Source organism: Rhinatrema bivittatum, chromosome 2 (genome assembly GCF_901001135.1).
Source record: "Rhinatrema bivittatum chromosome 2, aRhiBiv1.1, whole genome shotgun sequence".
Classification (NCBI taxonomy): domain Eukaryota; kingdom Metazoa; phylum Chordata; class Amphibia; order Gymnophiona; family Rhinatrematidae; genus Rhinatrema; species Rhinatrema bivittatum.
Genome location: NC_042616.1, coordinates 426,634,839 through 426,649,175, shown reverse-complemented (window position 1 = coordinate 426,649,175; position 14,337 = coordinate 426,634,839). Strand labels below are relative to the sequence as shown.

The following is a 14,337-nucleotide window of genomic DNA, read 5'->3' as shown; positions in this document are numbered from 1 at the left end:
GAAGAGAAGTCTCCGTGGAGGGGACACAGGCCGGGAGGCGGATACTAGCAGAGTGAGGAGAACGATCTTCACTCTGGAAGCTGGAATCCCCCCGGGAGAAGCCCTTGAGGATCCGAGCCGCTGGGACTTAGGTGACTGAAGAAGATGACTTCACCCTGGAAGTCCGAGACTCCCCCGGGAGAAGCCCGTAGGAGTCCGAACCGCTGGGACTTAGGCGAACAGCAAACCGGTAGACGATCAGAGGTCGAGGCAGGCAGCTAACTAGAAGAGTCGGAGACAGGCTGAAGTCGGAACCAGAGCAGCATTACCAGGACAGGCAGGGAAGATCCGGAGCCGGAACAAAAGCAGGAACTTGAAGACGAGGTACCGGGACTGGAACTGAAGCAGGTGCTGGAGCAGGAGAGGAAGATCCGGACTGGAGCTGGAGAAGAAAACCCAAACCTGGAACTGGAACAGGAATAACAGGAACAAGCATCCAACGAGGAAGCAGGCAAGCGCCCGGAGCACACGGCAACTAGGTACTGGTAGGTAACCTTGTTGCAAGGCATTTGATAGAAGCAGACGCCAGCCTTAAGATTCTGCCGGCGTCAAACGTCACAGAGAGGGGCGGCCCGCGGTCCGCCGGGAAAAGCCCTTTAAATTCACCCTCCTTGCACGCGCGCGCCTAGGAGGGGAAGGGCTGAGCTCAGCGACTCGGCGGCGTCTCCCTCATGGAGACGCCACCGCTGAACAGGCCATGTCGACCCGCCTGGACATGGAGGTTGCCGTCGTGTACCAGGCCCACGGAGCGGCGAACCAGAGCGGGGCTCCTGGCCCCGGAGCCCTGGAGGAAAAGGTAAGGTCCTGGTCGAAAGCGCTGCGGACCGGGACCGCAACAATTCACAAATAAAAATGTTTTATACAAAAAAAAAGAACTTCCTCCAACTCCGGACTGCCTTTATAGGTCTCCTAGTTGAGTCTTCCTGTTGTGCTGAATGATGTCATATTTTCCAAAAGTATATTAGGAAATCTCTTGCAACCAGCCAGAGACTTAGCAACTGGTCTCCTGGTGCCCTTGAGTTGCAGTGCGTGTTGCTATTCTTGTTGTGTTCTTGCCTTGTGCCTTGCTCTGTGTTCCTGCTTTGTTTCCTTGTGTTCTTCCTTCCCCATGCTCTGTTCCTTGTCTGGTTCCTTGGTTGAAGTGTTGCTTCAACAAAACTTTTGATTTGGTTAGGCTGAAGTGTTGCTTCAAGATTCACTGTGTGATCAGGCCCAGATTTACACACAGATCTACTAGGCCTGTGCCTAGGGTGGCAAAACCTGAGGGTGGAAGAGAATGCCTGCAATCCTGCCTCAGACTTTGTCAGGAACCACTCTTGCTGCCACCACTTACTACTACCCTCCTCCCCACAGACCTTGGCTCCAGCACCAATCCTTAAAGCACAGTGAGCATGGAAACTAAACCTGTGCTTACAGGCCCCACCCCCTCTAGGCTTCCGTGCAGGGGACAGTGCTTGAGTGCTTATTCGGCATGCTCAGTGTGCTTTGAGGATCGCCACTGGAGCAGACGTCCGGTGGCACTTTGAATATCTTAGAGATTTGTTGGGGGGGGGGGGGGCAGGTGTCATGGCACCAAACCTGGATCTGTGCCTAGGGACAATAGCCAACTGTACTATGTGTATTGTACTACTTTTTTAGATTGTTCTAGTTCATGTCTTAGTTGTTTCTGGGAACCTGGCCCCATAGGGGCTAGAAAAAGTAAAAGGTAATTGTCAGTCAGCAGTGAACAGGATCAAGGAATGAGATCCAACTAAGAAATGGATCAGTCAGAGAAGGGCTTTAGAAGAATATGAGCAAAAATAACAGATGATTAGAGAAACCAACTCTGTGGTTAGCTTTTGTCAAAACGAAAGGATGACATGGGGAGGAACCCTAAGACAGGGAATATTCCCAGGGGTAGATATTGAGAGGCCAGTCGGCTAAGTAACTTAGCCAGATAACACTTATCTGGCTAAGTTACAAGGATATGCCACTGAATATACTCATACTAGCGGGACTTAGCCAGATAAGTGTTATATGGCTAAATCTAGACATGCTCGATAGCAGGTCTAGATTTAGCCATATAATTTATGCAGCTAAGTTCTAATTTAGCTATTTAACCAGATAAGTTATCTGGCTAAGCAGCACCACCCGATCTGCCCACTACCCGTCCACTTATCCGGCTATCTGCCAATTGAATATCACCCCCCCCCCCCCCCCCATATCTAGCTGTGTAAAAAGCAGTATGACCATGAAACAGCTCTTTAGAAACAAGTTTGAAAAAGTCCAGTCAGTCTTTAATTTGAGAATTTCCTACCTTTGACCAGCGCAGAACAAGAATTTCACTTCTAGTGTCAGTCGAATAAATGAAGCAAATGCTGTAAATAAAGATAGATCATAAATTACATTAAAATATGCATTTTCCTCACACATCCTTCTACAGATTTCCTTAAATGTTTTGGTGGTTTATTTGGAACTGTAATGATGTCTGTTTGTAATATTTGATAAACAGTGACATACTGTGGATGTTTTGAGGAACCACAATGGCAGTGAATGAGTTTCATATTACTTAGCATTATTTAGCAAAAAGCGAACTAATTTGACATTTGGTTCAAGTAGAATGGCAGTAGACAAGGTATTGTGAGATTTTTGGGAATTTTCCTGTATGCACAGAGGGGCGGATTTTCAGAGCCCTGCTCGCCTAAATCCGCCCGGATTTAGGCGAGCAGGGCCCTGCGCGCCGGAGCGCCTATGTTCAATAGGCCTACCGGCGCGCGCAGACCCCGGGACTCGCGTAAGTCCCAGGGTTTTCCGAGGGGGGCATGTCGGGGGCGTGTCGGGGGGCGGGCCCGATCCGTGCGGCGTTTTCGGGGCGGGACGTAGCGTTTCGGGGGCAAGCCCGGGGGCATGGTTACGGCCCGGGGCGGTACGGGGGTGTGGCTGCGCCCTCCGGACCCGCCCCCAGGTCGCGTCCCGGCGCACTAGCGGCCCGCTGGCGCGCGGGGATTTATGTCTCCCTCCGGGAGGCGTAAATCCCCCGACAAAGGTAAGGGGGGGGGGGGTTTAGACAGGGCCGGGCGGGTGGGTTAGGTAGGGGAAGGGAGGGGAAGGTGAGGGGAGGGCAAAAGAAAGTTCCCTCCGAGGCCGCTCCGATTTCGGAGCGGCCTCGGAGGGAACGGAGGTAGGCTGCGCAGCTCGGCGCGCACCGGCTATACGGAATCGATAGCCTTGCGCGCGCCGATCCCGGATTTTAGCGGCTACGCGCGTATCTACTAAAATCCAGCGTACTTTTGTTTGCGCCTGATGCGCCAACAAAAGTACGCCAAATCGCGCTATTTGAAAATCTACCCCAGAATGTATTATAAGCTGCTTCTGCTTCATGCTAATCCAGAACATTCGTAATTAGGTTCTGTTCATACAAGTTACATTTTCAGTTTAAGTTTTTGTAATAATCTGAAGCAGAATCTGTTCCTCTTCTTTTTTTTTTTGACCTGGCAGTTTTTTCCTGCTCCTTATGTGCCTCCAGTTCAATCAGAATAGGATCCTATTGTCAGGAGCCTTCATTCTCAACTTCACCCTGTTCCTACATGGTCATTGCAGTGATGGTCTTGGGCAGAGGCCATGTACCATTTGTTGCAGTCGGACACTGCTGGCGAGGTAGTGGACCCTTGGGCCGGCCTACCTAGGGTGACAGGGTAGGCCGGGAGGCGGAGCCACAGGCAGGAGGTGTTCACCCGGGAACCAGGAACCCCCCAGGAGGAGCCCATAGGGCACTGGGACCTCGGGACTTGGAGTATAGGCAAAGAGTCCAGAGACAGAGATGGGCTTAGGCCGGGACCAGAGTAAACAGGAAGGATCGGAAGTCCAAGGTACCCGGGAAGCAGGGAACCGGCTGCACAGGGCCGAGGGCCAGCTGAAGACAGGGCAGCGGGCGGCAGCGGAGTCTGTAGCAAACCGGAGGCTGAAGCAGGCTGTAAGCTGAAGCGGAGTCTGTAGCAAACCGGAGCTGGAGCAGACGGTAGGCTGAAGCGGAGTCTGTAGCAAACCGGAGCTGAAGCAGGCTGTAAGCTGAAGCAAAGTCTGTAGCAACCCGGAGCTGAAGCAGGCTGTAAGCTGAAGCGGGGTCTGTAGCAAACCTGGAGCTGAAGCAGGCTGTGAGCTGAAGCGGAGTCTGTAGCAAACCGGAGCTGAAGCAGGTTAAGTTCAGAGGCTGGCTGCAGGCTGAAGCGGAGTCGAAAGCAAGCCGGGGTCAGAGGCAGGCAGCAGGCTGAAGCTGAGTCGGAAGCAAACCGGGGTCAGAGGCAGGCAGCAGGCTGAAGCGGAGTCGGAAGCAAGCCGGAGTCAGAAGCAGGAAACGTGGAGATCACCAGGAACGCAACTAAAAACAACTATGCAGTTGTGAACCTCGTTGCAAGGCAATGAGAGAGAGTTTGAGCGCCGGTTATATCGGGACTTAGGCGTGACGTCAGCAGCACGGGCGGGGCCAGGCTTCCGGGAGTTGAGCACGCGAGACGGAGGAGAAGCAGGCACGTGATGGCGGCCGCCACGTGGAGTGAGAGAAGCCCCCGGGGTCCAGAGCGGGTGGAACGCGGCGATTCCTGAAGCGGAGGTAGGCAGGGTTGAGCCCTAAGCAGGGGGAAGCGGTGGAGACCGCAACAGTACCCCCCCCCCCCCCTTTACGGCCCCTCTTGAGAGGACCGGGCTTCTCTGGGTGGTCCTGATGGAACTGCTGCAACACTGATTTGTCCAAAATGTTGCGGCTGGGTTCCCAGGTGTTGTCCTCATCACCGCAACCTTCCCATGCGAGTAGATACTCCCACCTGCGGTTGTAGAAGCGACCGTCCAGGAACTTGCGTACCTGGTAGGTGGGGTCTTTGTCGATGGTGGTTGATGAAGAATCCGGAGGTTTGCGGTGATAGCAGGAGAGGACTACGGGCTTAAGCAAGGATACGTGGAAGACATTGTGGTCTCGAAGTGAGGATGGCAGCCTCAGCCGATACGACACTAACCCCACTCTCTCGGCGACCTGAAATGGCCCACAGAATCTGGGCGCAAATCTTCGTGAGGGGAGGCGAAGACGGATGTTTTTGGTGCTAAGCCAGACCCGGTCTCCTGGCTGGTAGGTAGGAGCTGGTCGTCGGTGGCGGTCGGCCGCCTGTTTGGCGGAAGCGGCTGAGCGGAGTAGCTTGTTCTGGGTCTTCTGCCACAATGTCTGTAGCTGGCGTACCGACAACTGGGCGGCTGGTGAGGCGCTGGGGATAGCGAGAGGAAGTGGAGGTCTCAGCTGTTTTCCGTAGACTAGCTGGAATGGTGATAGCCCGGTGGCTGCATGAGCTTGATTGTTATAGGCAAACTCGGCCCAGGGCAGTAGCTCCGACCAGTTGTCTTGTTTTTCATTGGTGAAGGCTCGAAGATAGGTTTTCAGAGACCGATTCATCCTTTCGGACTGTCCGTTACGCTGTGGGTGGAAAGCTGTAGAGAAGCTGAGCTTTACCTTGAAGCACTTACAGAGAGCCCTCCAATAGCGTGCAACAAACTGGGGTCCCCGGTCGGACACAATGTCCTGCGGAAGGCCGTGTAGCCTAAAAATATGCTGGGCAAAGAGGAGAGCTAGTTCGGGTGCAGAGGGTAACTTGGACAGCGGGACTAGGTGCACCATCTTAGAGAAGCGGTCGACGGTAACCCAGATAACCGTTTGACCGCGAGACGGGGGCAAGTCCACCATGAAGTCTGTAGCGAGATGGGTCCAGGGCTCTGTGGGAACCGGCAGAGGCTGTAAGAGACCGCACGGGGAACCAGGACTGGGTTTTTGACGGGCGCAGGTGGGACAGGAACTCACGTAAGTGCGCACATCTTGTCAGATATTGGGCCACCAGTAGAAGCGGTTGATGAGTTCCAGGGTTCTCTCGCGTCCTGCGTGCCCTCCAGTGAGGGAGTCATGAGCCCAGCGTAATGCCTTTAAGCGATCTCGTCGAGGAACCACGGTCCTATCTTGGGAGAGGACCATCAGGGCGGACAGGCGAACCTTACTAGGGTCGAGGATATACTGAGGAGGTTCTTGGTCTTCCTCGGAAAAGGAAGTTCGGGAGAGAGTATCAGCTCGGAGATTCTTGGCCGCCGGCCGGTATTGTAAGACAAAATCAAAGCGACTGAAAAAAAGGGCCCAGCGGGCTTGGCGAGGGTTTAGTCGTTGAGCCTGAGACAGAAACTCCAAGTTTTTGTGGTCTGTATACACAGTGGTCGTGTGTCGGGCCCCCTCGAGCCATTGCCTCCATTCTTCAAAGGCGAGTTTGATCACCAGCAGCTCCTTATCGCCAATGGAGTAATTAATCTTGGCGGGGGAAAACTTCCTGGAGAAGTAGGAACATGGCAGGAGCTGTCCGGAGTCGGAGTGTTGACTGAGGACTGCTCCGACGGCAATGCTAGAAGCGTCGACCTCGACAATAAAAGGTCTGGCGGGATCTGGGTGACGGAGGCAGATGTCTGAGAGGAATGCTTCCTTTAAGTCGGTGAAGGCTGCAACTGCAGCGTCAGGCCAGTTCTTGGCGTCGGCTCCCTTGCGGGTCAGGGCCGTAAGAGGAGCGACTCGGTGCGAGTATTGAGGAATAAAATGTCTGTAAAAGTTAGCGAAGCCTAGGAATCTCTGGAGGGCCTTGAGACCCTTGGGTTGAGGCCACCTAGTTATGGCAGCTACTTTTTCGGGGTCCATTCGGAATCCTGTGGAGGAGATGATGTACCCGAGGAAGGGCAGAGCCTCAGCCTCAAAAACGCATTTTTCAAGCTTGGCGTACAAGTGGTTGTCTCGGAGAGCCTGCAGGACTTGTGCGACGTAGCGACGGTGTGTCTTCAGATCCTTGGAGAAGATGAGCACGTCATCGAGATAGACGATGACATGCGACTGGAGCATGTCGCGTAGAACTTCGTTCATGAGGTTCTGGAAGACGGCTGGGGCGTTGCAGAGTCCAAAAGACATTACCAGGTACTCGTAATGCCCATCCCTGGTATTAAAGGCCGTCTTCCACTCATCCCCGGGGCGAATGCGGATGAGGTTATAGGCCCCTCGGAGGTCTAGTTTGGTGAAGATACGTGCTCCCTGAAGGCGGTCCAAGAGCTCAGGGATCAAAGGAAGCGGATACCGGTCTCGCTTAGTGATGGCATTCAAGCCACGATAGTCTATACATGGACGGAGGGAGCCATCCTTCTTGGCCACGAAGAAGAAACCGGCTCCGGCAGGCGAGCGAGAAGGGCGAATGAAGCCCTTGGCAAGGTTCTCAGTCACATATTGGGACATGGCAGTAGTCTCGGGCAAAGACAAGGGGTACACCCGGCCACGAGGAGGTGTGGTGCCCGGCAACAAGTCAATTGGGCAATCAAAAGGCTGGTGTTGAGGGAGTATTTCAGCCATCTCTTTGGAAAAGACGTCAGCAAAGCCCTGATATGACTCAGGCAGCAGAAGCGAGGAGCAGAGGTGCAAGGGTTTCAGTGGCCGTGGGAGACGCAAGCAATGTTCAAAACAAAAGGGACTCCAACGGGTCAGCTGAAAGTTATCCCACTGTATTACAGGCAAATGTTGTTGCAACCAGGGTAGTCCAAGAACCAAGGGATGCACAGCTCGCTCCAGGACTAGCAGGGAGATTTCCTCTGAATGGAACAGGCCTGTTTGGAGAGTCAAGGGGGCCGTGGAGCAGGTGATGACACCAGGGAGCAGGGTGCCCCGTATTGAAGAAATCCGCAGAGGAGGAACCTTCTGTAGCGTGGGGAGAGATAGCTGATTCACCAGGTCGGCCACAATGAAATTCCCCTCAGCACCAGAATCGATGAAGGCGCAGATCTGGAGTTCCCCACCGGGGTATTTCAGAGTTACTGGCAAGGTACATAGAGGAGCTGATCCTGTAGAGCCTAGGTGTAGCTCCTCGGTATAACCTAGGCACGATCGTTTCCCGGACATTCTGGGCAATTGGCGAGGAAGTGCCCCTTGCCTCCGCAGTAGAGGCAAAGGCCTAGCGAGCGGCATCTCCTCCTTTCCTCAGGGGTCAGTGGGGATCTACCCAATTGCATGGGTTCCTCACTGCTGACAGAGGCCGGGAGAACCTTAGGAGCCAGGGTTCTGGAGGCAGTGGACGACTGTGGTGATGCCTTGCGATAGGAGCGAGTCTCATCCCGCTGCTGAAGATGACGATCCACCCTGCCCGCGATGTCAATCAAGTCATTTAAGTCCTCCGGGAGGTCCCGACCTGCTAACTCATCCTTGATGCGACTAGCAAGTCCCTCCAGGAAGATTCCCCTAAGGCAGTCATCTCGCCAACCAACTTCCATGGCCAGCGTGCGAAAGTCTATGGTGTAATTGGCCACCGGGCATGTCCCTCGCCTGAGGTGCAAGAGCTCCGAGGCCGCTGTGGTCTGGCGTGCAGGATCATCAAAAGCGAGGCGGAAGTTGAGGACAAATTCCTGTAGATTCTGTAGCAAGGGATCCTGACGCTCTCACATGGGTGAAGCCCAGTCGAGGGCCTTACCATCCAATAGCGAGAATATATACGCTACTTTAACTGCGTCCGAGGGAAACTGCGCAGGCAGGACAGCAAAACGCACGTAGCACTGATTTAAAAAGCCACGGCATGTCTTGATATCTCCGGCATACCAGGTAGGCGTGGGTAACTGAGTCACTGAAGCTGAACTGGGTGCTGGTGCCGGGAGAGGGGCTGGAGGCGGTTCCGGAGGAGAGACCTCCAGACGGGAGACCAGCTGTTCCACGGTAGCAGCGAGTGTGTCGATACAGTGCTGTTGCTGCTGGAGGCGTTGTGCCATCCCTGGAATGGCCTGCAGGCTTGGGGCCTCCGCTGAGTCCATGGCCTTGCAAACTGTTGCAGTCAGACACTGCTGGCGAGGTAGTGGACCCTTGGGCCGGCCTACCTAGGGTGACAGGGTAGGCCGGGAGGCGGAGCCACAGGCAGGAGGTGTTCACCCGGGAACCAGGAACTCCCCAGGAGGAGCCCGTAGGGCACTGGGACCTCGGGACTTGGAGTATAGGCAGAGAGTCCAGAGGCAGAATACATCTAGACTGTGCTTCTAGAATGGTATTTTTTAACAATGACCATGCCTCTTGGACATTTTTTACTTTTGTAGCTGCTCCTTTCAGTTTTTCTAACAATTTTTCTCATTTTAACTCATTTTAACCGTTCATTGTCTATTTATGATCTTCCTTGTTTAAATCCTTAACTAAAGTTTCCATTAATGTTAACCTGTTATTTTATTAACTGTTTTCTGTTACATGTAAAAGATATGCCTCGTTTTGGCTTGTCCTTTTTGTTCCATGTAAACCGGTACGATGTGTAAACGGATACCCGTATATAAAAATGTTAAAATAAATAAATAAATTTTATCAAAGTTTCCCTTTTGAAAGTTTAGCACGAGAGCCTTGGATTTGCACACTGTTCCTCTTCCAATCATTAAATCAAATTTGATCATATTATGATCACTATTGCCAAGCGGCCCCACCAGGAAAATCCCCCTGTCTCTAAAAAGGACATGAAAGAAGGCCTGCAGTTTCCTCTTGCACCCAGTGGATAGAGTGATGATTCTGTTTTGAGTGGCTGAGTATTTTTGTGGAGATAGTTTGTCTTTTGCTTCAGGAGGAAGCTTGCCATCACCCTTCCTGCCCAAAAATGCAGAAAAGAGGAGGTTTCCCCTGCTAATCTACGAGAGACTCTCTTCATCCAAAGGTACTGGAACATCTGGAAAGGAAAACATCTGTGAGTAAAAGCTGTTTTTTCATCTGGAGACCTCCACCAGACTCTTCACACTGGGAAAAGAGAAGTTGAGAGAGTTGAATAGTCTTGAAAACAATCACACCTCAGGTATTTTTTGGAAAGGGAATTCTGCCCACATCCAGGAGAACCGTGTCCACCTGGGATTTTTACTTTTCTATGCCCTGTGACTCTAAGTTAAAGAGAAGTTTTGAAAATTTGAGACTGGACATGGTTGCAAAGCAATAAATGTGCATATTTCCAGTTAATTACAGTGGAAGATATGCAGCAGTAAAATTTAATTTTGGAGCACCAATCTAGAATGTCCAGCCTGTTTATTCTGGTACCTACACCTATTCGACTTACACCCACTGAGATAGCACCCACAGCAAAAATGACCCCCTATGCATGGAGGTCTATTCTCCTCTCCCCTTATTGGAGAATCCATGCCCCGGGCTCCAAGGGCTGTGTGAGGACTTAGCCCTGGACCAAGTGTGAACCCTAACTTCCAAGATAAATACTAGAAAGGGGCTGCACATGCATACTTTTGATTTTCCAGGGGGTGGATTTTAGAAAGTATGCATATAAATGTACATATACACATTATGCCGCCTTTAATATTTGAAATTTGCTTTGTGTGTGCTGTAATGCTTCTTTATCTTCTCCATGGAGTTCTTGTCGTCTCGCCATGTCAAGTTATGTCTTCGTTGCCTGAGGTCCCTGTCCAGGTGTCCTGGTGTCTCGCTTTGATCCTCTGCTTCCTGTTGTTCCAGGTTCCTTGATGTCTTGCTCCTGTGTCTTCGTCTTCAGCGCTCTTGAGCCTTCTGGTACCTGTTAGGCCGGGGGTCCCTCAGATGATGTCTTGCCCAAGCGTGGACTAGCCTACAGGTGGATTGGTGTCCTGTGCTCCTGAGCCATCATGTCCTGCCAGCCGTTGGTGGAGCTTCGGACGACATCGGCTCCGTTGTTGGAGTTCTGCTTCGACTGGATCCTTCCCTGCGCTTGTCTCACTCCCAGCGTGGTCCGTGACCAGCCTCCTTGGGCTGTGTAGGGCGCGCAGTGGGACAGGGTGGTCCACAACTCAGTCCCGTCGGTGGCCTGAGTAGGGCGCCCTGAGAGACAGTGCTAATGTCCTTCCGCCCAGCTTCTTGTCTCGTCTGGACTTCGTCATTCCTCGTTTCATCCTGGATGCCGTTGCATCACTCTTAGTATCATGTCTTGTTCCTGATGTCGTCGCATTGACCCTGGTCCGGGATGCCATCGCATCGACCATTGGTCCGTGATGTCTTCGCATCAGCTTTGGTGTCAAGTCTTCGTCCGCGATGCCGTTGCATCGAGTCTGCAGTCATGTCTTCGTGTCAAGGCCCGTCTGCCCTCGACCTCAGGCCAGGCCTGCTGCTCCATGCTGTTCCATGCAGCAGGTCCGAAAGGGCTCGGAATGGTCGGAGGACCATTCACATTCCAACATCATCTGTTGTTGGCCTTGGGAGCTTGCAGGCCTGGCAGAGGGTCAGACCGTTAGCTATGGTGGAATACGCCGTCAACCCTTGGTTCGATCCTGGATCCATCTGGGGTCGGGCTGAGGCCCATGGGCACACTAAAACACCCGGAGTGTAACAGAATGCAAGACCTATAGAGGCCGTCCTCTCAACAGCTTGCTGCGGGAAAGATAACGCGACTCCAGAAAGACCAACCGCAAAGGGTGAGAAAATTCTAAGGCATAGTCGTCTCTCACCATGCTCAAAACCCACCGGTTGGATGTGATCTTGGTCCACTCCCCGTAAAACCGGGCCAGCCTGCCTCCGATTACGAGAGATGAGGAGTTGATCTGCCGAATCTCATTGGGAAGACTTACTGCCACCCGCTCCCTGGGTGGCTCCGCCTCTCGAAGACCTTCCATAGCCCTGAAAGGACTGTTGTCTGTGTGAGGACTGTCTTGGGGCCGAGGCACCCGAGGACCTCGCCAGACGAAAATGCCTTGAGTCCTGAAAGCGAGGTCTAGAGGAGAAAGGCTTCCACCCAGACTTCCTATCTTCAGGCAACCCATTGCCCTTCGTCTCTCCCAGCGACTTCATCAGGCAATCAAGTTCCTCCCCAAACAGCAGCTTTCCCTGAAAGGGCAGGTTACAGTGCTGCGCTTTTGATGATAGATCCGCTGACCAGTTGCATAGCCACAAGTGATGTCTGGCTGCCAATAACGACACCATAGCGCGGACTGTGGTTCTCACCAAGTCTTTACAAGGCATCCGCGCCATAGGCTACCCTGGCCTCCAGGAGAGCCGCCTGGACTGGAGAGAGAGTCCCGGAGGCTGACTGCTCCTGCGGCTTCTGTATCCAACACAAACAGGCCCACTGCATCAGACTTGCACATACCGCAGCTCTTATGCCGAGCCCCAGGACCTCAAAGGCACCCTTGAGGTTAACCTCCAACTTCCGATCCTGAACGTCCTTCAGAGTGGAAGCCCCAGCAACCGGGATAGTGGTTTTGTTAGGACTGCTGACACTGCCGCATCCACCTTCCGGACCTTGAGAACATCCAAATGGTCCTGCAGAAGCGGATAAAGCTTGGACATCGCCCTGCCCACTTGCAGACCTGAGTTGGGGAATTCCCACTCTCGGTTGATCAGCTTCTGGATCTTCTTCGGAATCAGAAAAGCGCTGGGGGTTCTACTGTGGGCCATCCAGAACTGGATTGACCCTTTCAGTATCTGAATCCTCTAGGGTAAGCTTAATCCCAAATTCCTCTAACACTTGAGGGATAAGTGGGCGAAGCTCCTCTCTCTTGAACAGACGGATCACCCTCGGATCATCGCCTTCAGCTTCCGGACCCTCCAAGGTCCCTTAATCTGCTTTAGAGTCCCCTGGGTCCAGAGGGAGGCTCCCGATCGGGTCCCCATCTCGATCATCCTCATCCTTAGATTTATCAGAGTCTTCTGAGTCTGATTGTAAGCGCGCAAGCCGTCCCTCCAGAGGCAGATTTCGCGAACCCGCTGGACATTTAGAGGGAACCTTCCCCTGCTGCGCCGATCCTGCGCCACCACACTGTCCTGCCTGCTTCACCAGGAAAGCCTCATGCAGCAACAGTACAAATTCGGGAAACCCCCGGGGCTCCCAAAGGGAACTTGGGGCTGCTAGGGCCTGAGCCATCCGTGCCATTTTCTCTCGGTCGGACTATGGGAGACAAAAGTGGCGGGGACCCCCTGGATCCCCGGGGAGAAACCCCTCTATCTGGTTCCGCTTCCACAGCCATAGCCACTCCCTCCTGTGACCCCAGCATCGCCGCCGCGGTCCATGCGGTTTCCATAGCTTTGACTTCTTTTCCGACCCCCCTCCAGCACACTCCGTGCAGAGGAGGAGGTCGCTCAGAAAGACCGACGGGCAGCCACAGGCCCTGCAGGTCTCCTTGAGCTGCTGGTCAGACATAGCAACTCCTTCAGGCCAAAAGACAGGCAAAAAATACACACAAACAGTGGAAATCAATGCCTGCTGCGTTTCTATGTGGCCCGGAGTGCGAGGGGGAGGGGCGCACCACGCGGTCGCTGTCTGGTGCTGAAGAGGGCGCACTGCTCCAACAATTTCCTACCGGCACGCTGAACAGGCCGCTGCCGCGACTGAAAACCGCACGGCTCGCTGAAAAAATGCAGGTAACCCCCATCGGAACAAAACTAACCCGACCGGGATTCCCTTGTTTTGGGAAACACCCCCGATCCGCTCGCTCACCTTCCAGCCTGAACCCCTACGATCTCGCCGTGGTACCTGCCTGCTAGGCTGCACTGACTGCTCACCTTTGTAAAGCAGACAGCTGCCGGTGACTTTTTTTTTTTTTTTTTTTACAAAAAACCTTAAAGGCCCAGTACCCAGGAAAGCAAAAATCCCATAGAAAAAAAAAGTAAGGGTAATTCCCTGTCCTGGGCCGACAGAGGGGCTTCAGTCCTACTGAGGGAACCAGACCACTGGCTATGACCACTGGCTGTCAGTGGTCCTAGAGTCATGGGCAGAAGCTGGCCAGAGGTATCCAACCCCCGTTCGCCCGGCTCAACCCGAGAGACAACCCTTTTGCAGGAGCCTGTCACTTTGGGGAGCAATTTTCCTGAATAAATCTAGTCAGTCAGGACTGCAGGGATAGCACCTCTAGCATCTGCTGGAGGTAGAGAAATACGGAGGGACTGCAGGTAGCACATCCGTATATGTGGCAGTGCCCAAAGTTTTATTCTCTACCTCCATCTGCTGGTAGGGATGAATAAAACCTGCTTGTCTGGACTGATCTCGGTATGTTCAGGAACCTCTGATGAGCTTTCTAGATGGGTATATGGAAATAAGCCTCTGTTAGATCTAGAGTGGTAAGAAATTCCCTTTTTTTACTGCTTCCATAACAGAGTAGAGAGTTTTCATTCAGAAATGAGATAAATGAAGACATTTGTTCACCCCTTTTAGGTCCAGGTCTGGCCAAAAAGATCCATCTTTCTTTAGTACCACAAAATATATTGAAGATGCTCCTTGACTTTACTCCTGCTGTGGCCTCCTTGTTAGGGTGGTGTTTATGGCCTCCCTTCTGAACATGGAGGTACAGGGGGAA

The 14,337-nt window shown here is 53.0% G+C and overlaps 1 protein-coding gene across 1 annotated transcript in view; it reads right to left on the bottom strand.

Moving 5' to 3' along the window:
• Positions 1-14,337, bottom strand: part of MEI1 (meiotic double-stranded break formation protein 1) — an 888,987-nt gene that overhangs the window by 324,850 nt on the left and 549,800 nt on the right. The window contains exon 16 of the mRNA XM_029587121.1: positions 2,336-2,396. Coding sequence (XP_029442981.1) covers positions 2,336-2,396 — 61 coding nt within the window. The remainder of the gene's footprint in view (positions 1-2,335; positions 2,397-14,337) is intronic.